Source organism: Pseudopipra pipra, chromosome 6 (assembly GCF_036250125.1).
Source record: "Pseudopipra pipra isolate bDixPip1 chromosome 6, bDixPip1.hap1, whole genome shotgun sequence".
NCBI classification, from domain to species: Eukaryota; Metazoa; Chordata; class Aves; order Passeriformes; family Pipridae; genus Pseudopipra; species Pseudopipra pipra.
In genome coordinates this window covers 49,280,935-49,305,602 of record NC_087554.1, presented here as the reverse complement: position 1 = coordinate 49,305,602, position 24,668 = coordinate 49,280,935, and the positions used below count along the sequence as shown (strand labels likewise).

General features: G+C 45.3%; 2 protein-coding genes across 7 annotated transcripts in view; one reads left to right on the top strand and one right to left on the bottom strand.

Annotated features, from left to right (window-relative positions):
- Positions 1-24,668, top strand: part of ITPK1 (inositol-tetrakisphosphate 1-kinase) — a 236,554-nt gene that overhangs the window by 129,016 nt on the left and 82,870 nt on the right. For 3 of the 4 annotated variants that reach the window (XM_064659022.1, XM_064659021.1, XM_064659023.1), the window contains 2 exons: positions 430-592; positions 5,887-12,492. In XM_064659022.1, the coding sequence (XP_064515092.1) occupies positions 430-592; positions 5,887-6,209 (486 nt within the window). In that variant the 3' untranslated portion in view covers positions 6,210-12,492. Of the gene's footprint in view, positions 1-429; positions 593-5,886; positions 12,493-24,668 lie in introns of those variants that run through there. The other variant, XR_010431473.1, reaches the window with a different exon arrangement.
- Positions 1-24,668, bottom strand: part of CHGA (chromogranin A) — a 48,443-nt gene that overhangs the window by 20,869 nt on the left and 2,906 nt on the right. Inside the window, exons 3-8 of one of the 3 annotated variants that reach the window (XM_064659015.1) lie at positions 22,916-23,009; positions 22,424-22,492; positions 20,109-20,240; positions 18,035-18,538; positions 17,096-17,571; positions 13,901-14,421 (exon numbers count right to left, since the gene is read on the bottom strand). In XM_064659015.1, coding sequence (XP_064515085.1) covers positions 14,338-14,421; positions 17,096-17,571; positions 18,035-18,538; positions 20,109-20,240; positions 22,424-22,492; positions 22,916-23,009 — 1,359 coding nt within the window. In that variant the 3' untranslated portion in view covers positions 13,901-14,337. Of the gene's footprint in view, positions 1-13,900; positions 14,422-17,095; positions 17,572-18,034; positions 18,539-20,108; positions 20,241-22,423; positions 22,493-22,915; positions 23,010-24,668 lie in introns of those variants that run through there. The other 2 variants (XM_064659016.1, XM_064659017.1) reach the window with 2 other exon arrangements.

Here is a 24,668-nt window from a genome sequence, read left to right as displayed (position 1 = left end):
CTAAACTAACAACAGGACTGTGTCCTATCAATTCTTTAGTGTAGATCTTGATCTACATTGAAATAACAATGATATCCAGAATATTTACAGGCAGGGTTAAATATGCCACCTGTATATGTTTTTTAAAGTGTAGATCTAGTACTTAAAACAGCGAGTCTGATTCTCCATTCATTCCTACACTGCTCTGCTTCTCCAGCTGCACCAGTATGAGGAGGAAGAACTAGGTACTTTAGAGCAGATGAACTTCCAATATAGGAAGGATTCTGAATTATGAAAGCAGTTTTCTCTTTGGTGTCTCTCTCTCTTTCATGCCAATGGTGGTCTGCAATTAGATTTGGTGGATATGCACCTGGAAACTTCTGAAAATCAATCTTTCCACTAAAAAGGCTCCTTCAGAGTCCCTGAGTAATGTGTTTTTTTCCATTATAGCTGGATAAAATTGAAGGAGTATTTGAGCGGCCAAACGACGATGTCATCCGGGAAATCTCTAAGGCACTCCGGCAAGCTCTGGGAGTTTCCCTCTTCGGAATTGACATCATCATTAACAATCAGACTGGGCAGCATGCGGTCATTGATATAAATGCATTCCCAGGTGAGAAAAGCCTTTCCACTCCTTCTTTGTAGAACAAGTTTTACTGCTGGTGTCTCACATCATTGCTTCCCAAGCTGGGGACAGGAAAGTAGCATCTAGATGGTTCTGAGATCAAATACAGGCCAATCTGGGAAGGGGAGAACCCTAATCTAGATATGGAATTGGCAACTGAAATATTGGCTCTTAGGAGATATGGTCAAATTTTAGTGACCAGTTGTAACATGGCTGTCATGCCCTTCCCTGCAAAGGGATGCCCAGGAACTGCAGTCCAGGACTGTGTGCTGGAACCTGGATTTTCTGGACCTGGCCCTCATTCTGAAATGAAAAGAATAGTAAATTCTATTTTAGGAGAGCCTTTAAAGATTTCTGGTTTTTTTCAGACACTGTGCCATTAAAAAAGATGAGGGGGTGGAAGCAACAAACTGTTCCATTGAAAATCTCTTCCTGTGCAAACTGATTCCCCACAAAAAGACATTTGTGCACAAAAATAGTACCAGGAATCTGAAGATGATAAAATTGTAGGTGCACAGAAGAGTGCTGTGAAGAGTTAGTATCCTTGCAAGTGCACTCATAAGTGCATCCTGGAGTAAAATAGATTAGAGCATCTAAAACTAGGTAAATTTATCCTCTGCTTTTTTAGTTAACATATGTCTTGGAAACAACTAAATAAGCTCCTTGACCGCTGCAATTGTTATAAGGATTTTTAAGTGCATATAAGAGAAGGTCTGTCACTTGTGCTAAATTCAGTAGTCTAACACAGGAAAAGAATACATCATCTCATTTGATGCTCTTTTGTATGGGATTTTTCTCTTTGAGAATCTCCTCTCATTACCTGAATAGTGATGTTTTTTCCCAGAGACATACACAGGCTGTTTCGTAGTTTCTTTAACCTGTCGTTGAAGACTTTGAGTTTTCAATATGGCTGTGGTGTCTTTACATCTAGAGATCTTGCCCTGAGCCTCAAGTCTCCTAAATCTTTCCATTTGGGTCCTCAGTCCTACTATTGCCCTGTAGTGCCTTGCTGGTGTACCTCCACAGTGAGTGGCTTCCTTTCAATATTCCACTCTGCTATTCTCAGGTCACTTTGCGTCACAGTTCTACCATATGGTGTGGATGCAATCCGCAGACCTATGAAAACGCTCTTCTGCCAAGAGCAGTGAAACAACCTAAATTTGGTGTCAGATGGAGCCATATCAGTTTTATGAATGGGATTATACTTCAGACACTGGATCTTGAAGTCAGCGATGCAGGAGATTCTTTTGCATTGCTACATCCCCCATTTTGGTTTGGTGTTTCATGGTTTTTATATTTTTTCAAGTATTGTTTTCGATTTGGTACTTTGCACAGAGTAAAATTCCCCTTTTCTTGAAATGTTGAAAAGTCCAGATTAGGGAGCAACTAGTGGCAAACATATATTTGCATATTTAGAGAGGAGTAATGTCTTCTTGTTGTGGCAGAAGTTTTCAGAACTGCCTTTGGCCTCATGCTCTGCTGTACTTCTACCCTAAGGCAATAGTTTTTGATATTCAGCCCAAGTTCTGTGTTTCAGTCTGCACAGTAATTGGTCTTTGAAGGGACGTTGAATTAATAGAGTGGTTTAGTCCTTGCAGGAGACTTGAGAGCATGGGGAAGGTTCTTATGCACAGACCTATATTGTGTCTCACACAGCAGTGTTTTGGTGGTGAACATGTGGGTAGTGAAGGTAGCTACTCACTTTATCACCATGGGATAGTTTGAAGACCAGCTGGAGAAAGTCTAGAGGATAGCAGCAGGGACCAGACATACGGAAGTGAAGGCTGGGAGAGACAAAAGTGCCTTCAGATTTGTAAAAGGTAGCAGAACTGAGAGATGCCCTTGCCCTGAAGGGCTGCTGAGATTGGAGAAGAAGCAATGGCGTAAAATGCAACAGCAGCAAAGTTACATTTCAGCACAGAATACTCTGTTGTTCAAAAGCATGTTCAGCCCAGGCAACTGCATTTCTCTCCAAGGGCCAGTATGAATAAAGGCTGAACAGGTTCAAGGGCTGACTTCATTGACAGGGCTAGCACCTTGCTAATGAGAATTTCAAACTCAGCCACTTCAAACGAATGGGCTGCATCAGCAGTGGGATCTCCCTGTTCCTGGCTCAGTGCAGTCCCAGGAAGGGGCCCTCCCTCGCTCCTCTTCCTGAAATCATCCGAGCCTGCAATGGTTGCAGTAGAGCCAAACTGGACCCAACTTAGACCATCCAGGGATCTGCTGCATTATCTCTGCACCACTGCTTTGAGAAAGGGAGGGAAAGAGGTACCCTATAAGGAGCATTCACAGCCTCTTCCACAGAGCTCAAGCCACAGCTTGGGGCCAGGCCTAACCAAAGCCTTGTCCAGGTGCCTAGAGGCTTGCTGCCTTACTTGTGTGCTGTCTTTTATGTTTACCAGGCTTGAAGCTCATTTGAACCTGCCACTCCATGGATGTCATGTTGAGATGAGTTTAACGTCAGAAGTGAGAGCAGATGTACCTGCAGGAGGATGTTGTCTGTTACCTGCTCCATTAGCACCAGCAACTCTTCAAAAAAGATTTTAAAGATAAATGTCTGAAAGGCCCATAGTGTCTCTTATTCAGTGGGAAACCACTGGTACTATATTTAGCAGTGGTTACCAGCTGAGATATCTGACTGTAGGCACAGTCACGTAGCATGTGGGGTTTATGTTTGTCTGACCTCAGATAAGTGACAGAAAAGGCTCCATCCACATAGCCTGCTGTTCTGTGGCTGTGTCTGAGCTCAGCCAACCTGAGCAGTGGCGCGTGTGTGTGTTCTGCAGTCTGTCCCTGTGGAGTTGGACTGCTGGTTCTGGGTGAATACGAAAAGCATCAGATCTGAACATGCACTTTGTGTGTGTTAATACATTGGCACAAATGCACTTCCAAAACGGTTTCAGCGGGCAGTGCTAGGATAGCACCTGCTGGAGCATGATTCATGCAAGCCGTGTTTTGAGGCATGCTAAACTTATATCTTTTCATTGATGCCCTGTGTGACACTAACCCTGAATTCATTGCCAGTAGTTTCTGAAGGTGTACTTTAATCTACCCTTCTTGATTTTGTTATCATTGTAGCACAGGTGATGTCCCACAACTGATTTGTTTGAGAGGCCTGCAGCAACCCTCAGAACCAAACAAGGCAATATCCATAGTTGGCAGCCTTCCACAGGTGTTCTGTGACTCAAGAGTTGAGACATCTAGTTCTCTTCCTCCCTTCCTTGTATTTCTTTTTTACAATTTTGTGAAGTTTCTTCTGAGTGGCCAGGCAGAATTACTCGGGCCTTTCCACCCAGTGTGCAGAGGGCTTGCCCAGACTGAGCCTATCTGTTATGTACAGCTTCCTTACCCTGTAACATCTGCTGATTTCAGGACTAAATACCTGGCCGTCTTATTACTTTTAAATATTTAAAACAACTTTGTGTGTTTGCAGGTGCCCCTCAACAAGGCTAGTTTGTTTTCAGTGAGCAGACATGGAACACTCTAGGCTACTATGGATCTCCTCTCTGAATATTAAAGCTGTTACTATGGAGATGGCTTATTCCCAGGGTGTTTGAAGCACTCTGAGTAGATTTGAAGGTTAATCCCACAGCTTTTACATAAGCAAGAAAGCATAACAAGCACTTCTGTCAAAGAGGTGGAGATCCTGTTCTGACTCCCATGGCCAGCCCTAAGAGTCCTAGTTGCCCCCTGCCGACCAGTGGATTATCATGTGGGGCACTGGGAAACTCGATGTTTTGAAATGAATGGTTTGTTTGGTGAATCTGTTTAAGGGTCTTTGAGAAAGCAAAACTATGAGCTGTCTTCTCACATTGATGGTGTTTTGTGTGACCTGTTAATTATCTGGGAGAATTGTGAGCAAGTACAATAAAATTCATATCAATGTCTCAGCCTAAATAAGAGTTATATGGTTAACGTATGGGTTATAAATATACCATAAAATCGCCACAATTATCCTCTTACCTTATGTTTCTGGGAAATTGGGGTTTTTATTGCCTAAGGAAGTTGGTCTTTACAGGAGAATGGAGATCAAAATTGAATTATTTATGGATTTGAAGAGCTATTTTGCCCAGTGATCACATCACTAAAAGTGTGTTAAAATGTGCATTTACTTTGTGGTCTCTGGTTCTGCTCATATGCTGCTGTGTGATGTATGCTATTCACATGGGTCTTTTAAACTTATTTATTGCTTCAGTGTCCTGTATTAATGCCAGGTCTCCTTCAGAATACTTTTATAGACATTTTAAAACAGTCAGCCTATCCCATTAAATAATACCGAATGTCATATGTCACCTCTAAATACTAAGGCAAACTGATAACAATTTTAGGTAATGCAGTAGCAGTTAAGATCCATTTCAAGACATTGTACCCATATGTTGCATGTCTGGTTCAATTTTAGAATAAATGCAGTGATAAAACTGTGCCTGTACCAGAGTGTTTAAAATAGGGCCAGAAGCTCTGTACGCCTACTGCTACCCTTTGTGTCACCAAAAATGTCGTGTCTCCTGGTATTTGAGCAACTGTTTTAACTGGGAAACTTGTTATTAAACTGCATGTAAATTGTCTGGAATCACTTAACAGAACATGCAGAAAGGTGGTTTCAGTACCAAAATAAAAGATTGATGTTTCTACCAAATACTGTGTCATTGGTGCATGTTTCCTGTGCCTTGAGTGTTTTTTCAGACGTAGCAGGAAACATGTTTTAAGTGTCAAGTCAGGTTAGATTAGACGAGCATTACATTGCTTCTTACACAGTGGGAAGCTGCCTTTTCTGTAGGATATAAAGCCAGCCCTGCTGTCCTCTGAGGTTTTCCTAACTGAGGGTATTGCTTGGCAAATTCTGGAGAGAGTTCAAACCCTCAAGGGAGCTCTACATTAGAGCTACTTGCCATAGTAAACCTGGAAAGAGAATGGAAAAGATCGTCATACCCCAGAGTTTGTAACTTAGGGAAAAACCTGGACTTGGCAACAAATGGTAGAATATACCTAAAATTATATATACACATATATACTTGGAAGGAAAAAGAAATAGCAAATCTGAAAGACAACAGTTTTTCTCATTGGAAAAAAATTATTTTTATTGTAAGATTCTCTATTCCTCTTTATGCTAATCTGCTTGTGCTGTCACTTAAAATGATGTCATGGAAAAGAGCCTTTTTATTATCAGTTGGAGGGCAAGGACAGCCCAAGAAATAAACTGTTAAAAGAAGTCTTTCAAAGAACCTAGGAAAATTACTCAATTGCCTTTTTTTTCTTTCCTTTGTTTTTTCTCTTTTCAGGTTACGAGGGTGTTTCTGAATTCTTCACAGATCTCCTGAACCACATAGCTGCTGTCCTGCAGGGTCAGGTACCTGAGGTGACCCAGCTAAACCGCAGCAAGCTGCTGGCAGAGCAGACCGGTGGGATCATGGACGAGCGGATATGCTGTGCTAGCACAGGCTGTCTCAGCGTCATGGGAAAAGACTCCTCCTGGATTGTGGAAAGCGAGACCAACAGCTCAGTAAAACTGCAACACCAGAGACTAGGCTGCAATTCAGCAGTGTCCCCCAGCTTCCAGCAGCACTGCGTCGCTACGTTGGCAACAAAAGCTTCTTCTCAATAACTTGCCAATACCATGGACTGAGAAAAAGCCACAGGGATACAAACTGTGGTCTCAGAGCCAGATCAGGCTGTAACAATACAATTGAGAAAAAAAATGAAAAAAAAAAACCCAAACCAAACACAAAACACAACACAGAAAAGCAAAATCAAAAACCCCTTCCATTTGATTTAACCTAATGCGCTGATAAAACGGACTGAAAGGGGAAGAGTGAGAAAGTGATTCAGATCCATTTCATCAGATTCCAGTTGCAAATCTGTAGAGAGTTTACACATACATGTGTTTTAACACTAGTCCTTTCATTGTGGGAGGGTTGCTCTTTCATTTCTATTGTTCTTTGTAATCACTGGTGACCAGCATTTTAAAATCGGACCTCATGGTATCAAGAAGATAATAATTTTGAAATGCAGTGTCTGAATGTAACAATGCTAGAGATTTTTGCCTAAAATATTCCCTATTCCTTTTTTTTCCAGGTAGGCCATTGCAAAAGAAGGCTAAGACAACTTCAGTATCACTAAACCAAATCTCTTGAAACATTGACCAGTCAAGATGTTGACAGGTAGCTTGCTGTGAAGCCTCTGCACTTTGAGTAGGACAGAGCAGCCTGCTTGTTCAGGGGCAGAGCCAAGGTGACCACCCCTGTTCCAGCCTTGCAGTTCTTCCCCCAGGCCTCACTGCTTCAGTCAAAAGCAGCTTCTAACCACATTTGCCAACAGTGACATATTTCATCCAGAGAGGGTGCCAGTATTTAGGCTGAGTGATTTGAGTAGATTCAATCATCTGCTAGTACTGAAATCCTGGAAGAGTTAATGGAAGCAGCTGATCTCTTAGCGGAGAATTTAATTCTCTGTCCGTTGCACTTGTGAGGACTCTGGGAGAGCCCTGAAAAAAGGCTGGCAGAGCTGTGCATTTTCCTTGGAGCAGTACACCTGGTCTGCATATCCTGAGGGTAACTCAGTTGCTGCCTTCCACAGATGCATGCTGCTGTGCATTTTTTTCTGCAAATTAAATATAAACAGAATTGTGTACCTTCATATGAGGTAGAAGTACAGGACAGCTCTAGCTTGGAGACCATGTTATTTTGTTGCAAGCTGCCAGGTGAGGCCCTATGGTAATTTACAACAGTGCTTTATACTCTTTGTAACTAAAGCGTGGCCAATTTGTTATCTCTTGAGATATGCAGTGAACCAGTGGTGTTGCATCTTCTAGCATGGCAGCATCTTCTGCTGTTGAGAATTCCTGCAACTTTTGCCAATTCTGAACACTAAATTGGAAATATCCAAGTGCTGAGAATGGAGACACTATTTTGGTAGAAGGAGTGGCCTTCTATTCCCCTTTATAAGCCCTAACATACATTTTAGAGTGGTGGTGTTAAGAAAATTTCCTTAGTTAAGCTCCTATCTTGCATATGCAGGAATGTCTGTCTTTCTAAAGCAGGTGTTCATAAAGCATCCACCACTGCAGCATCTAATACCAGTTTGGTTAGTATCATCTGTTAGATAGCTACTCGAAAGGATCTAGAGCTTAAAGCCCAGGTAGGTCATGGAGAGAGGATTAAACTGTAAAAAAGATGTCACCACCCTACCTGATAGTACCAGTCCTGGAGGGGAAACAGTTTGAAGAGTGTTGTGTAGCAATTCTTTTGTGTAATGATTTTTCCTTAGGAGAAATTGGTCTTCTTCCAAAATGCCATTCTTGGGGATTTCCTGTAGCTGAGATTGATTTTTTCAGGATGATTTACACAATAGAAGATGATTCCACCTCTAGAGGGATTACTAACTTTAAAATATTTCTTTGGGGACTGAAAGGACCTTATGAGTGTGGTATAGATCAGATTCCAGGGTACACGTAAATGCAGCCAACTTCCTCAAGTATTGCAGATCAGTTCTGAGCTGGGCACGCTTCACAACCCTTGTATGCTTTGAGGCTGCTGGATCCCATGTTGTCTGCAGCTCGCAGGTCTTGGATGGTTGTGGTGTGAGTGAGTCAGATGTACATAGAGGTTTATAAAAGTATTCATGACAGACCAAACCTTTCGTAAAGCCATGACTGAAATAAAATTGACATCTACACTTCGGGGTTTGTTTTTGTTTGTTTAAAATGAAAAGTGTTTTTATGTTACATGTGTAACAAAAGATACCCTCAGGAAGGAACTTGCCAGTGCATATTTTTGTATGGTACTTTCTTGTAACCAGCTGGTGGAGTGTTTGTAGACTTGCCTATTGCTCCCTTTATTACAATGGCTTGGGCTTTTTTTGGTTTTTTGGTTTTTGTTTCTTTACTGGGTGGTGGGGACGGAGCAATGATATTAAAACTGCTTTACTAACTCAAGACCTTTCAAACTAAGTATGTTTACATGAATTGAGTGTTGGATCCAATGGAAATGTCTGTATGCTGTTTCCTAGTTAGAACATCAGATAAGAGTTTTATTTTCCTGGCTGCCTTCTGAATTTTGGTTGGCCTATTTTGCACTGCTTTGTTTCTCCAAAATAAACTACTGAAATATAATTGTGCATTTTAAACTTGTTTACAAATGATTGTTAGAAGTTTATTTTGTAATTCTCTTAATGCTTGCAGAAATACTATATTTAAATATTACTCCAGACCTTGGCAGTAACTAGAAAACAAGTTTAGGTCATTGGTGTGATCAGTGACATTTTTCCCATAGTCTGTAATTTATTTTTTATTTATCGAATGTATCGGTATCACTTTAATTTACCAGGTGCAGATATGCAGGTACCTGTTGTGATGTGGCATTACAATAGAGTTTTCACAGAAATTACCATGCAATTGCTATACTACTATATTTCCTTGCAGAAATTAATGTTATGGCTCGTATATTAGAATATTACTAAATCACAGGGGCAAATCGGGAGACCAACTTTTAAAAGCCAAAACTGTAAATTACCAAGTATCCAGACATACAGTTACATTATTGCAAAATATTCAAGCATGAGTATGTTATTAAGCCTGTGCTAAAGTGCTTTTCTGAATTGCTGCCTCATTTGGTAATTTCAGAATAGTTTTGATTTAAGATAAGCTTCACAGTAAGTTAGTAAATACTCTGTAGTCTTTTTCTTTGTAAAAGTAGAGGAGTGTAATAGCATTAGACCATACCAGAATGCCCTTGCTCTTAAAATTGCAGACAATCCGAGGAGCTTTTCCATAATGTCTGTTTGAATTCTGTTATTGTGGGTTAGAAAAAGGTTTTTCTGGGTTTTCAGAGGCATCGCTATTATTGCTGTGTTGATGGGAGCAATTGTATTAAAATTACATGGTCACCAGTTAGCTTTTTAGGGATTTATTTTTGTTCTGCTTCACTGTTAGAAATCCACAAGAACACCATTAACTTGACTGGAATTTCTCCATGTTTTGTGTCAGCATGGTGGAGAAGATGGGACTCTGGTTTCCACTGTAATTACATAATCAGCTTCAACAGGTGAAGATTTTTCCCTGTTGAAGAGAACTTAAGTAGTATTACTGCTGCCTGCAATGTAAAGTCATCACCACCCTCCTCCCCCTCTAGCTGGCTGGGCCACATTGTGCTTGAGTTTGTAGCCTATGCCAGAACATCCTGGTCATTATGTGAAAATGTGAAAACCAGTTGCAGAAATGCAGCCAAACCAGAAGCATCGGTGCTGGCACTTGTGGTTTGTGTAATGTAGAACTGTCACTGGGCCAAAGATGTTTTGCCTTTGGTTGACCACGTCTGGCTGTGCAACCTTTGTGCTGAGGAGCCGATCGACTGGGCTGGGTGGCAGAGAGGATATATTTATTAGTACTATTCAGACTGTTGTAATGATAAAGCTGTTCAAAGATCTCCATCCTCAATGTGGGAATGTTTGTGCAGATCAGGTCTGTAGCAGGGTGTGCTGATGGAAATCTAACAGTTCAATTTGTTTTCATTATAGATGATTACAAATTAAGGACCCGACTCTGAGGTTTTCAGGAGGTTATGAGGATTGCTCGAGATAAAGCCTCCAGTTCTTCAGATTAAACGTGAGCAGTATCCAGCCAGGGAACAACCAGGTGGAGTAGTGGTTGGATAACAGAGGCAGAATACAGTCCAAAGGCAACAGATGAAATGGGGCCAGAGGTGTTTGAATTGGCTAGCAAAAAAACCAGAAAAAAACAAAGGAAAAATGTTTCTTGTTGTTTCCATCCAATTAAAAAAATCCAGACTTCTCAGTTCTTAGGCTAAAACACTTGTTTCCTAAAGTCTTTGCCTGGCAGCAGTGACAAGTGAGTCAGGCTTTTCCACACTAGCTTGCAGCCTTGCCTTCCACAGCTGTGCAGAAAATCTTGGGTTTTGGTTTTTTAGTGAATAGAGTCTATTTTGAGTTCATAGCAGTCTCCCCATGTGCACTCTTGCAGGAATTCACTTGCATTACCCTGCTAAGTTTTTTTTCCTCTCTCCTTTTTAGTAAGAGATGTATTGATTTCTGTATTCAGTATAAAATTACTTTATGGTGTGTGTTTTGTAATTAGGAGTATGTGAAAATGCTTTGTGTAGATTAAAATATTTCCTTTAATATAATCTCCTCTCGCTTTCATAGATAAATGGACATGCTGTTGCAGATCACATTACTGATTTTATTTGTAATATTGCTTTAATATCTATTTCAGAGGAATGTAACCTCCAGAAAAGTACTTTCCACATCTTCACTACCTTTCCTTTCCCTGTTCACTGTGTGTGGATCCAGGCCATCAACACCTGAGCTTTTGACTGGATGGGTTTCAGATCCTACGTGGATTCTGTCAAAATTACATGGCCACAAAAATTACTAAAGATGGTTGAAGTTTTTGAGGACCCAGGTATAAATGGAGATGTTAGAGAGATTTCTCAGCAACACAAGCACAGTAACATTTGCAGCAAGCAAAGGAAATCATTTTCACTCTGTGTGTGCTGTTGGCTGTTGGGCTCTGGTCCACCCTGCTGTTGGGGTAGTTTTCCTGTGGAAATGAAAAAATCCACTGTGAGGAAACGTCCCGTATCTGTGATGCAGAAGGAGAGCAAGGAGGGTAGGGCTTGGGAGTAAAATCCTGGCCAGTGGACACCATGATACCAGTGGTCCAGAATTTCACTCTGTGGTTTTTAATAGCAATCTGGGGAGATGTTTTCTTTCTCTCCATGATTCTTATCCTGAATCCACTGGGGCGGATGCTGGCAGATGCCTGTGGCCCACATGACCTCATTAGCAGGTGACCTTGCCCAGCATGTCATAAGTTTGCAGGGGGCTCTTAATGTATTGGGAAGTTTTTGTTGATGGCCGGGAAATCTTTTGAAACTCCAGAAATAGCTGAAACAGCAAATGGAGTTTATGAAAATCAGGTCTTCCTCTTCCAGCCTTTTTTAAGAAACCCACATTTTATTTCCTTCTTCGTTCTTTACACAGTAGTTTTTAGATATAAATTATTTTAACTTTTTTTTGTGTGAAAAGTCATATATACATATATAAAGTTATTAAAAGGTTGAGTATATGTTGAGTATAAAATAGTGACTTCTTTGTTTCAGATGTTAGCAGTCCCTAAAATGGGTTGTCTATCCTCTTGTAAAGTCAGTGCTGTAAAAAAATATTAAAAAATAAAAGATGTATTAGATGTATCTTTTATTATTTATTTCTGATTCAGTATTTGATACAGCTTGTGTATACCCTTGTGATAACCACATACTAAAAACACTGTCATTCTTAAAATGGAGTAACAACAGTTCCTTGGGATCCCAACAGTTTTGAGAAAATTGGCCCTTTGGGTGTGAATAGTGTTGGATATTGTCCTTCAGTCTCCAGCATTGCTCCCCACCTAAGCATGGCTGAATCTTGGGGACCATTCTCTGTGTGTGCTAGGTTTCACAAGTTCATTGGTATCTGTGTTCAAATCCAGCTGTACAGTGTTAACAAGTGTGTCTTGTGATTTGCTTCAGCCTGGTTCACTATGATTTCTGAAACATAATTCCCATTTTGTACTTAAATTTGTATAGAATTATATAAACCCATAAAAGACCATGGTTTACTGTAAAACCCAAAATACTTGCTATTTGGCGTCTTCAATTGCATGACTGATCAAATCTGACAGTGAAGATGGTGCTTTCATCTAACAGCATTGATTTCAATGGTAGTATATTCATTTTCTTTTTGTTTGCCAAGCACCTGTTTTTGGACAATGTTTTGGTTTCAACAGTAAAGCAATATGCAGTAGGTATTGTGGCATTATCTCTGTAATTGTTTTGAAGAGAGAATTGTCCCTTTCCAACACATAATGAAAATAAATGCCTTATAACAAGTTCTATTTTGCTTCCTCTTTCTGAGTGGATAGGGCAGCAAGATGAACAGCTCATTGGGAGAAACCTGTTTTCATGAGAATTTGATGTTCACATTCTTCCTGAGTGCAGTTGTTTGCAGTTGTTTCGGACCTCCTGGTACCAGAAAGATTTGATTTGGTTTCTCTTCTAACATTTAGAGGGAAGTCAGCTATTTTTATCTTACTGTATAACACGTCTTAACATCACTGGGATTTAAGCTACTCTTATACATAAGAATTTATTCACAGCATAGGCTTCTGAGGTGATTGATTTTTCATCATCCAGGATAGGGAATTCTTGATTTCTCAAAATGTAGCAGGTTTTTAATCAAGACCCTGTTTGGGCTAGTGCAGGAGAGAGAGGTATCTCACTGAGCAGCAATAAATTTTGCTAAGCAACAAGCACTCTCACAAGGGCGCTCATTAGACACTGCATGGGGTTCAGTGCAGCAGTCCCAAGGCAGGGCTGGCTGTGGCGAACAGAGGTACAGCTGGTCAGAGCAGCAGCTACCAGCTGGTGGGGCATCCTCCCAGGCCCCACGCTCAGGCCTTGAATGCCATCTTTCCCTTTGAAGAAAATCCTTGGGTCTCAGCTGTTCTGTGGGCTGCAGGTGATGAGAGAGAACTGAGCTTCAAACTGGGGCATCTGAAATACAGCCCTTGCAGTGGGTGGGCCTTTTCCTCTGCTGCCAATACACACAGAACACTGGAAATATTACGATTGGTGCTCAGAGACTTTTGGGGCCAGCTTCCTCAGCCCAGGCACCACCCAGTCCTCCAGCTGCCATGTGGCCTGAAACCCAAAGGACGGAGACAGTTCCGCCTATAAGCACAGTGCCAGTTGGCCACCACGACTCCTGTGAGCCAGCACACAGGAGGGGCAGCCCCTTGGGATGGGCCTTCACCTCTGGGGAAGCATAGACCAGTACTTTTCCTCATGACTAGCCTATTTGTTATACTTCTCTTTTTTGTAATCTACTTGTGTGTTGTCCAAATAGCCTGACTTGGTCAAGCATTGCCCCAGTGTTGAAACTTTTGTTTTCTTTCTGGTCAACCTTGTGTTCATCGATAAACCTTGGATGTGACCCCTGAAGCTCCCAGGTCTCACTGAAGCTCCCAGGGCACCCACTGCCTGGCTGAGCTGTACAGCACCAGTGGGCCCTGCGTGGGCAGGGAGAGCTCTGCAGTGCTTGGGGACCACAGGGAAGTGTCCCCGATGCTGGGTCCCAGCGGGCAGCAGCGCAGGAGCCGGGGTAAGGAGGGAACAGCACCAGTGTGTGTCTGCAGTGAGGGGAGCCCTTCATTCCCCTCCTCTCTGCAGGACTGCACCAGCCCTGCAGTGTGCTGACAACCGAGACTGAAGCTGCCAAAACAAAGGAAGGAACCCACTGCAGTTTTATTTTTCCTTAGATAAATTTTTTATATAGAATATATTACAGTCAGAGTTCTCAGCATTTAATCAAAAGATAACAAGTTATTGCAGTTTTTTACCCAGTGAAACTACCGGTGAAAGAAGAACTTTCTAGAAAGCTGTCTTGTCTTTTAAAAAAAAGAGGGAAAAAAACCCCACCCAGACAGAAAATACACACGTAGGTTGCACTTCGCACCCACCAGCGCCCGGCCGGGCGGGTGGGCATCCGTGCGGACAGGGGAGCGTGAGGTGAAGCAGCGGCGATGGGCACAACACTACGGCAGAGGAGGCAGGCCTGGGCGCTAGCGAGGGCGGTGCTTCTGCTCGGCTTAATTGCTTTTAAATCGGGAAATGGAAACGCGGTGGGGAGGCAGGAGGGTGGCGCCGGTGCTCTCGCCCGCACAGGGAGGGCCGGAGCCCTCAGCCTCGCCTCAGCTCGTGCAGCTTGTGGGCAACGCGCTCCAGCTCGGCCTCGATGGCAGCCAGGCTCTCCAGCTCCTGGTCCTGCAAGGAAAGCCCGGGACACGTGTCAGCAGCCATGGGTGTGCAGCCCTCGCCCCACAGAGCTACAGAAAGCCTTGCCTGGGGCACGAGCACAGCTGCGTCCTGCCCCATCCCTTCAGCCTGCTCCTGCATTTGCCCCTCTGGACAGACATCTGTGCACAACACTGATTACTCCTGTCCTAATGTGTAATCGCTGCAGCAGGTAATGGGGACAAGACATGCAGCTCCCGTACTTCCTCAGCCTTTCTGCCAGGCAGGGCAGCCCCCAACAGGTCTGTACCTCCAGAACAGGCTGGAGGGAGCTGGGGCCAGGGCAGGCTCTGCTGAACCGCTATGGGCACCTGCACTGAGTCAGCGGAGTCAAACCAGGACGGGCACTGGTGCCTGCCAGCTGTGGCAAGTGCAGTTTGTGCCTTGCTCGTGCAGGGGATGCTGGTGTTCCCTCTCCCCATGGTGCCCTGGGTGTTTGCATGTACTTCTACTACCAGAAGATGGTTTTCTGTTTGGGAAAGTAGTGAATTAGGAGGCCATCAATTTAAAAGCTCGAGCTGCCCATCACTTGGTGGTCTTTCTATAGCAGCTCTTGTGTATCTGTGCTGTCACCTGAAGCTATTTTATTTAGTGCAAGTACTCAAATTCCTAACTGCATAGCTTTGCTTGAACTTAGGTCATATCCAGCTGGCCCTGTCTTGCTGCCAGCTCCAGCCCTGCCGGTCTCTCACAGCTGCCATCAGCTGGGGCTCTCTGCATTCTCCTAGTGCAGCAGCAGGCTCTGTGGGAGCAAACTTGGGGCTGTAGATGCTAAAAGTGCCTTTCCCATCAGCAGAATCGAGGTGACAGCCCCTCTCCTGTGCAGAGGGAACAAAGCCTTGCTGCTGCCTGCAACAGCTACCAAGCACAGGCTGACACTGAGCCACTTGCCAGCACTGCATGTGGCTGGTGTGAAAAAATAAAGGAAGTATGTAAAAATAAGTAATTTTTTTCTCTTCCCTGAGCTATTTTCCTGAACAGGGAAAAAGTCACCATGTCCCTCCACAGGGCCCTCGTCTCAACCCCTGGGAAGTCTTTGGTTACAGCAGGGTGTCAGCAGCTCAGGGTGCCCCAAGCACCCCAGGAGCCCAGCTGAGCCCAAGCCACTGTTCCAGTGAGTTTTTGTTGAAGCAGGTCAGGGAGCAGCCGGCTGAGGCTCACCTTCTGGAGGAGAATTTTGGCTACAGCTGGAGCCCCCCGAAAGTGAGAAAAATAGCGCTGTGCTGAGATCCTCCACAGCACCCAAAGAGAGCTTGGTGAGGCCCAAACCACTGCCTCATGCTGTGCCTCTGCACTCTGGATTGCTTCTGCCTGGCCCCACATGTTGAGCCCTGGAGAGTGCACAGGACAGCACTCACAGCCCCCATCTGTGCCCATGCTGGCCTCACTGGCCAAGCCACACCACCACACAGCCTGAAAATGAGGAGAGGGGACAGGATAGCAGCTGCTCTGGCAGAGCCAGAGCCTGTGCCTTCCTTTCCCTCACTGCTGGGTACCTTGTCTAGACATTCCTCACTGACTCCCGGAGGCCCTGATCTAGTTAAGAAAAAACAAAACAAAAAACAACAGAAAGTCTTGCTGCAGCTGTAAACACAGCAGTTTTGCAGCCTCAACATCCTGCTTCCCAGTCCCTGTTTGGAGATTGAGTCCACCACCTTGCAGACAAAGTGTACCCCAGAGCCACTGGCAGGGGCAGGTGGGGGGTAGAAACCTCCTAAGGGGAGAGACCTAAGGTGTGGGCAGATGGTGGTGAGGAGCCAGATGAGCCAGCCCACTGCACTGCATCCCTGCTTCAAGCTGAGACATTTGGCTTTGCTTTGAACCAACACAACTGGAGATGCTCTAGTAGCAGGGGATGCTGATGGGCAATCTTTGGCCAGTGGTTTGGTATGTAACTAAAGAGGCTTGTTTTGGAGGAAAGAGAGCTGCAGCAGACTGGCTTCACTCTCCTGCTGCCCTGCACCTGATCTCTTCCCAGGCACCTGATCTCGGCCTATCCCAGGGCAAACACCCACAAAGCCCATGCTCAGCCCTCTGAGCTATCCCAAATCAACTCCTGTGCCTGAAGCTGGGCCTCAGCACAAAGGCGAATCCACCAGTCCTGGCTGCTGTGGAGGTGCTGAGCTACTGCCCAGCATCACACAAGGTATCAGGGAAGGAGATGTCTGACTTTGGAAGCCTGACTCGGATGTATTCCAACATCTGTCAACAGTTTTGACTCCAATGCCCCAGCTTTCTCACCACAGCTGCACCCCTGATTTACCTCTGTAGGAGGTCTGACATTACTCACTCCATTCCTGAGACAGGGAAAGCATTTTCTTTGACTTGGAAGGGCTTTGAGACACAAGGCCCATCCCCAGGCTCCAGATTTAGCTCTGGTCACCATGTCCAGAACAGGCCAGTGCAAAAGTCCTGTCACTGGAGACATGACCCTGTGGGGCAGGGAATGTTTTTGCACAAATCACTAAAACAAAGATAAAAAAACAAAGACACAACTAGGTGCAAATTTCAAAAGTTCACTAAGCATCAGCTTAATATCACAGAGAACCACTGCTAGCTATGTTAATGCCAAGGTACCATCTACATCTCCCAGCATAGTTTGGATAACCGGGCAGGATTTATTCTTAAGCCTAAGTACACCAACCTCTGTTCTTCTGTTAGCGCTGCCTTCCTCGTCCTTCTTTTCTTCAGGCATGGGAGCAAGTGGGAAGCCTCCTTCACTGCTGTCCTCCTTCGAGTGATGCTTCCATGACCTTTTCACATCTTCCTCTGGACTACGGAAGGCATACTTGCGGGACCTAAATGGCTTTTTCATGGACCTGTCAGGGTCTTCCCCACTATCATTTTCCTCCCGGCGCTTCTTTGATGTCAGCTGTTTGGCCAGCTCATCCATTTTGTTCCATCTCTTGGTGTCTTCCCACTCCCTGGAGGATTCCTCCTCCATCTCGTCACTTTTGGCATCCCTGGTCTGGAAGGTGTCCTCCTCCTCCTGCATCCCCTCATCCTCCAGGTGATGTCTTCCTCCTCTCACTGCTCGGGGCTGCTCTTCCTCCTCCTCCTCTTCCTCCTCCTCCTCAGAGCTCCGCCCATCTTTGCCAAATCCCAGCACATCATCATTATCTGAAAGAGCATGAAACAAAACAGTGAAAACAACTGTTAACCTGGTTGCAGTCCACCTTTGAACTGAGCCTTCAGGAGTGATGCCAGATGGGTTTCCTGACTTAGGCCCACTTTCCTAGGATTCTGCAGATACCCACTCTCACGTTGCCATGTCAGTAGCAAGGCTTGCAGGTAGCAGTCCAAAACCCTGCAGTAAGTCCAAGAAAAAGGAATTGGTTGTTCCCAGGACCTATAAGAGCCAAGCAGCAGGCAGCAAGGCTGCTGCAGGGCTTGTGTTACCTGCTGTGTATGGGCCCATGCTTCCAGTGCTTGTGGTGGGGTCTGGGTGGCTGCTGGCAAGGTTATATCTGTAAACCCAGTAAGCACCTGCCTGAGCTTTTTGGCTTTAAAGCCTCTAATCCATCTGTCTCAGTGCTCTCAGCTACCCCAGGAAAGTATCAGTGCAGTTGTCTGGGATACGTACTGTCATCTTCCTGCACCTCCTCAGCCTCCTCATCTTCCTCAGCCAAATCAAGTGACCTCTCTGCTTCAGTAGGGTCCTCCTCTGCAGCATCATCTCCGTCATCCTCCCGCTCCACACGCTCCCCTGCCACCTCCTTGCTGTGCTCCCGGCCCTTCCTGGATGGCTCCTCTCCCTCACCCTCAAGCTCCAGGCTGTCCCTGGAGCCTCTGGGCTCCTCCTCTTCATCCTCTTGCTGCTGCTGCTCATCCTCACTGAAATCTTTGCCAGTGTGGTTGTCCAAAGCTCTGTCTCGCTGGGCATCGTCTGTATCCCTGATGTCATTGCTTTCTCCTTCTTCCCGATCCTCTTTCTCTACAGGGTTGGTATCCCTGGGCCTGGGCTCCCTCTCCTCCAGGCTGTTCTTTCCCTCCTCTCTTGAATCCTCATTTTGCTGGGGTTTCTGTTCTGTCAGCTCAGCCAGGGACCCCGTGGGCTGTTCCTCTTCGGGGTGCTCCCCTGCTGCATCTGCACAAGGACAAACAAGAAGAAATATTTCTGCTGAGAGCTCATTTCACAACCAGCAAAGCCCAATCATTTCCCAGGGAGCTTCAGCTCCACTCAGCAATCTGCTTAGCCAGCCCGTGAATCCTTTTGCAAGTCACTTCAGCATATGTTTGTGTTCAGGCAAGGCAGTGCTCTCTCTGGTGCCTGAGCTCCTGGAGAGACTCGCAAGGCTGAAGTTAAGCATATGCCAAAGTGTTGCTGAGGCACAGGCCTCATCACCGTCTCTTGAGATGCCAGCAATGAACTTGCCCTGCGTGAAACCAGATTGCAAGTAAAATGAAATTATTTAGGAGTGTAATACAGCACTTGCACAGCTCTCCCTGCTCTGAGTGCTGCGCTAACATTGCATCCTTATTTCTCCCGTCAGGCTGAAGAGGCAGCCAGCCCGGTTCCCAGGGTGCTGGAGGGAGGGGGTGTGGCTCTGCTTCTGCAAAGTAACTACTCAGCAGGAGCTTAATGTGGGCTGGGTATTTGCTCTTGCTCAGGTGAGAGTGGCCTCTTTTAACACAATTAGACATAGAAACCACTTTGCAAAAGAAAAGATGAGGGCTTAAAAGCCAGATAGTATGGAGAGGCAAGTGCAGCCCCAAGGAGTGCTGAGGAGTGTGCTAGGGTGAGGGGATGCTGGTCACACGAGTCTGGTGAAGACCAGTGTCACTGTGCTGGTGTCGCTGGACTGCCAGCTGGTCTGAAAGGCCCAGTATGCCACACTTCATCCTCATCAGTCTCCACACTGCTGGAGCAAGAGGTTCAGGTCTGCCCTAACAGGAGGGAGATCCAGTGCCACTATCCTGTTGGCTTTTGGCCATGCTGGCTGCAGCAGCAGCCCCCAGGAGTGTCTCTACTCATTGCTTTGAGCAGCTTTGAAATGAAGTCTCAGCATCACTGTGCTGCTGTGGTTCAACCACATGCTCCAGAGCCCTCTTGAGACCCTCTGTGGGGGTGCAGCTGCTAGATGAAAAGTCACATCACCCCACATTGGCATTGTGTCTTCCTGACAAGGAAGAAGAAAGGGGCCAAACCCTCCTTTCGGCCAAACTGCCTGTCTCTAGTCAGGCCATAGAAACATAGTGACAAGGGAAAATCTCAGCTGAACGTGATCTTTCCAAGATAACAGGGGTTTTGTGGGGGTGTGTACAATGTCTGTATAGCAAGTTCCATTTTTCCTTCAGAGACCCATTACTCAGTATCTTAGATGCCTGGAAACAAGGGTGGCAGGCACAGGCCCACATCACTCTTGCCTGTATCACTGAGTCTTTCAGTCCTGGATTTCCCCGGCTGTGACTCATTTAAACATTAGGAGTGAGTGATAGTGTGAGCAGCAGGGTAGAAAAGATCAGTATCAGTTTGGTAACTTGACAATCACCAGTTACTATAGCTCAGAAACTACATGTTGTTTAAGCTTGTAAATAAGAAAGCAAACATCAGGTTGGTTGTGTGTGTCAATGGCAGCATCAAAGAAGATGCCTACAAGAGAAGCAGATGGACATATCAAGGCTGTTAGAAAGAACATCCTTGTTTACAGCCTGACCTGTATTTCCCGGGGGTGGAGGCTGACACTGACCTCTCTGCTTGTTCTTGTCATTCTGGCTTTCAAGGACTTCGGAAAGTTCATCTTCGAAGCCACTGTTTTTCTTCTGCTGATGGGTTCTCTCATTGGCACCTGTGTCAAATAACAAAAAGTATGGAAAGGCAACAGTCCCTCCTGTGTTTCAGAAAGTAGGGGTAGGGAAATAGTTCTGCGCCCTTTGTATTTTCTACAGCAGACAAATCTGCCAAAGGGGAGCTGTGAGGAGAAGCGACTGGAGGATACGTGAATCAACTGCAGTAACAAAACCACAATCAGAAACATCATCTGCAGGAAACAAAATGGTCTCTAAACAAACAGAGAATCAGCGTTACCAGGAAAACTAATATTGATGGAGATCTAGGGAATAAGAGGTGCTGAACTGCAGCACACTGAGGCCAACAAAAGACTTCAGCATTAGAGTAATAAAGGGTAAAAATTGCCTCCTGTCAGATTCTGCCTATGTACCTCTGCTGAGGTGAGCACTGAGAGCTTCTGTGCCCTCCAGCCTAGTTGTGGGGGCCCCTCTCCCAGGGTGCTGGGAGAAAGAAGCAGTGTTCATTCCCACTGCAGGGATAGCCTGGGGCTCCAAGGCCCCACACTGGGATTATGGAATCCACTTGACAAACATAACACCCTGGAGGAAGGTGTCTGAAGGCAACACAAGCTGGAGGTCAGAGTGCAGCTGTCCTGGCAACCAGCACTCCCCAGACAGCCCCATTCCAATGGGATCTGCAAGCCAAGCAAGGTCTGTCTAACCCAGCTCATGCCCTGCTTCTTTGCCTTAATGCAGCGGCGAGAGGGAACACTGCCCAGTGCTCTCTAGCCCAGAACTGAATGATGTGGATTCTCCAGCCTGAGCAGAACCAGCTGCAGCCAGCACAGAGGAGACTAAGATAAACACCTTTGCTTTTCCCTTGGTCTACAAGAACGTCCTACCCCCAGTCTCTGTGATCTGTAGATGAGAGCTCATGTTACTCTGGGACTAAGTGATGTGATGGGCTCAGGCCAAGGAAAGAACGGAGCAAGATGCACCTCTATGAAACAAGTTCCTTCTTACAGACTCCATGCCGAGGGGCACAGCCTTTCTTATAACTGAGTGCTCCTCCTCAAACCCCTACTGGGCCTAGGCACCAGCATCCCAGCACACTGAGGAGGATAAGGTTTCTTTCTTCTGGATCACTGGAGCATCCATGGGGCCCATCTGAGGTCACTGCCCAGCTGGCCCCTTCACCGTTTGGGTAGTGACCAAAATATGGCTTTGGAACTGCATGAGAGTCCCAATCCTGACTTCCTGAATTTTTCCTCTTCCTTTTCCCTGTTGCCTCTGTGTCTTCCTTGTTCTGAAAGCATTCTGGTGGCACTGCCTTCCAGCCACCCCTGGCAGACTTGCCACACAGGAGCAGGGCACGGGGATACTCTGATCATCTTCTCCCTGCTGATGCCCAGCTGTCACCCAGGTTAGCCCAGGGAGAAGGAGGAGGGAAGGTCAGGAGGTACTCTCCCTGTAGCATGGGGAGAGCCCTGTTGCAAACTTCAACTGGACCACCTGGACAGAGGGATCTGGACTAGCTGTGAAGTAGCTTTGCCTGAGACCTGCATGTCAGCTCTGGGCAACTTGGCACCTGAGAACAGCCCTTCTTCCCCTTGCACACCCCTTTGCACAGCTCTGTGCTGCTGCTGCTCCCACATTGACCCATGGTGAGCAGCCTGCACCTCTCCAAATCAAAGAAACTTGCATTTGAGTTAAGCAAACCATAAAAAAAACCCCATTAGCTCAAGAACATTTTCATCTTTTAGGAGCAAGTCCTACTCAATGCTCAGTGTGGATTCCCTTCTTCCATACCTGGGTTTAGTGCTAGATTCCAGCTGCACAAACAGTGAAGGTTTTCTTGCCTTTCATTCCAGTTTGGGAGCTGGAGATTATTTGTTGAATTAAATTCCAGTATGTCCTTTTAGGGTTCTCCCACCCCAAAATGTCTATACTCTGCATCACTACCAAATCATGTTGATAGTTATGGAAATCATGAGATACATATTGCAGATACATATTGGAGTTATAAGGACAATTCCTGTCCCCACTCACACAATCTCTACTGGAAGTCCCGTAACTGTATTTCCTAGGGCATATTTATATGATCTCAAACTAATGTAAAATAAATTAAAAAACCAATACCAAACAAGCAATAAAACTGTGTAAGGGGCTACAAAAGGTAAAAACACACTTCCCTATAACTTCCCTCTAGTTATATTCCCAAATAACTGTGCTGGTACTGTACCTTGAGCAGCAATTTCCTGGAGTTCCTTCAGTAGGTTTTGGTGGCGAAGGATAGAAATAATTCGTTCATCTGCAATAGGGAAGACTTAGTAAAGAAAGTCGCCAAAGACAACCTCCCCTCACCCCCAGGAAATGAAAAAGAACCCCAAATGCCACCTCTCTCTTCATTTGCTCTTCTCTTTCCCTTGGCCTGATCTGCTGTCACGTCTTAACCGCATGATTAAGATGACAGGAAGGTCCTATGAAAACCAGGCGGTTTGATGTCAGCCAGCACCCCCCTGTGCCCACATGAGGCCAGGCCTGGGACAAACAGCAGCTCTGTCCCTGCATCTGGGGCACGGGGCAGACTGGTGGGGTGACCGTGAGGAGGTGAGTGTGTCGAGGACCCCTTAACAGGGATCAAGGAGCCAGGACTCTGCTGGTCAGGGCAGGACCAGCCCCTACTTGCCAGATCTGTGCTTGCTGATACCCAGCATTAAGTCTAAGGCTGTACCTCCTCGGAGTGTTTCTAGGCATTCCTCGCTGATCGGCAGGGGGTTTGGCTTAGATAAAGTATCAGAGATGACCTCTACAATGCACTTCATCACCTAGAAAGAGACAAAAATACAAACTGAAGCACTGCTTTTTTTATCTTTTTTTCCTAAATCTACTTGTTACCAAGGCTAAAATGCAGCAGGTGCTGTCACAGATCTTTCTGGTCAAGCCAGAACTGAATTTTCAGTTCCTGTTTTACCTGATGCAGGAACAGAGGGTACCTGCTGCAACTCAGAAGTGAACAAATGACAAGTGACACTGGAAAGAGCTTCTTCAACATGACACACAATTCAGCTGAGGATTTCACAGCTTCAGACCATCCCAGGGCCTGGGCACATGAGGAGAGTAAAGGGTATCTGGATATATACATAGAAAGCTCAAAATTGTCCTCTTTTAAGCCAATATATCTCAACATGAATCTCATAAAAGGGCTCAGTGGATTGTAGAGAGAAACAAGTGGTCATTGTTGTTCAATAGGTGACCTTGAAATCTTGCACGCTCTTCAAAGCCTGAGAAAGGCACCACAGTTACATTGCAGCCAGGCATGGAAGGTGAGGTCAGGGGCAAACTACTTGCAAACACAGAAGAAAAATACTGCTCTCAAACCCTAGAGAAGGACAAGACACTCTGGAGAAGTGTTTGACCTTGTGCTTTGAGTGTTCAAATCATCTGTTACAGACTGGAAGAGCTGTACATGGTGGCAGGTCATCTGAAAGTGAAGAAAATCTGGTGCAGCTTCTCAGATAGGATGAACTCTGGGCCCACCCTTTCCAGCAGCTCTTTTCTTCAGCGTAAGATGAGGAGCATTATTTATCTGGTTTGTCACCTGTAGTGAGATGGAAGGCCTAACTCTTCATCCACACAACTGCAGCATTGCTGATACCACAGGGATCCCAGAGCTGTGTGTGTGGTAGGAGAATGAAAGAGGTGCAGAGGCAATGTGGTACCTCTGTCAGGTGTGAAGACACACAAAAACACACCACTGAAAGCCCTAATGTGTTACCATGGTAGACACAAACGATCACACAGGAGAGAAGCATTCACTACAGTCTAGGGCTGGTTAATGGTGTAGGAGTCAGGTTGCCTAGTTCAAAAGGATAGTTATTTATAAAGTAGCCCAGGAAGGATGCAAGGCTCACAACTGCTTGTGGAAAAAAACAGAGGCTAAATTGAAAAAAAAAAAAAATACAGGTAAGCCTTGAGAGCAAAAAATTCACTCACTGAATCTCTTTCTCCTGATGATTTCTGCAGGCAGCCCTGAGAGCCCTGACCTCCCTCACAGTGCACCATTCCCAGGAGAGCTGAGCACTGTGGCTGCAGCAGAAATTAAACACAAGTCAGCAATTCCCAGTCAACTACAATGCTGTTCATTCAAGCAACTGGATATATTCATTGACCAGCTGGAATGGGCAAATTTTCACCCTATGTAAGGAGAGAATTCTGCCTTTGCAGATCACAGCCATAAAATGCTGAACTCCTAAACTCCTTTGAGTTTGAGGGGATTGCTTGATGGATTAAAAATGTTACAGGAAAGATCTAAAAAAAATAAACAAGGGGAATTTCCCTGGTATTACTCTCCTATACCACAAGCAATCTAATAATACTGACTTTAGATGACTTTGAGTCACCTCACTCTACCATTAAATCGAAAAAAACCCCAGGTTCTGATTCTCCCCTCCCATGTTTCCCAACCTCTGAACTCCCTTATTGCA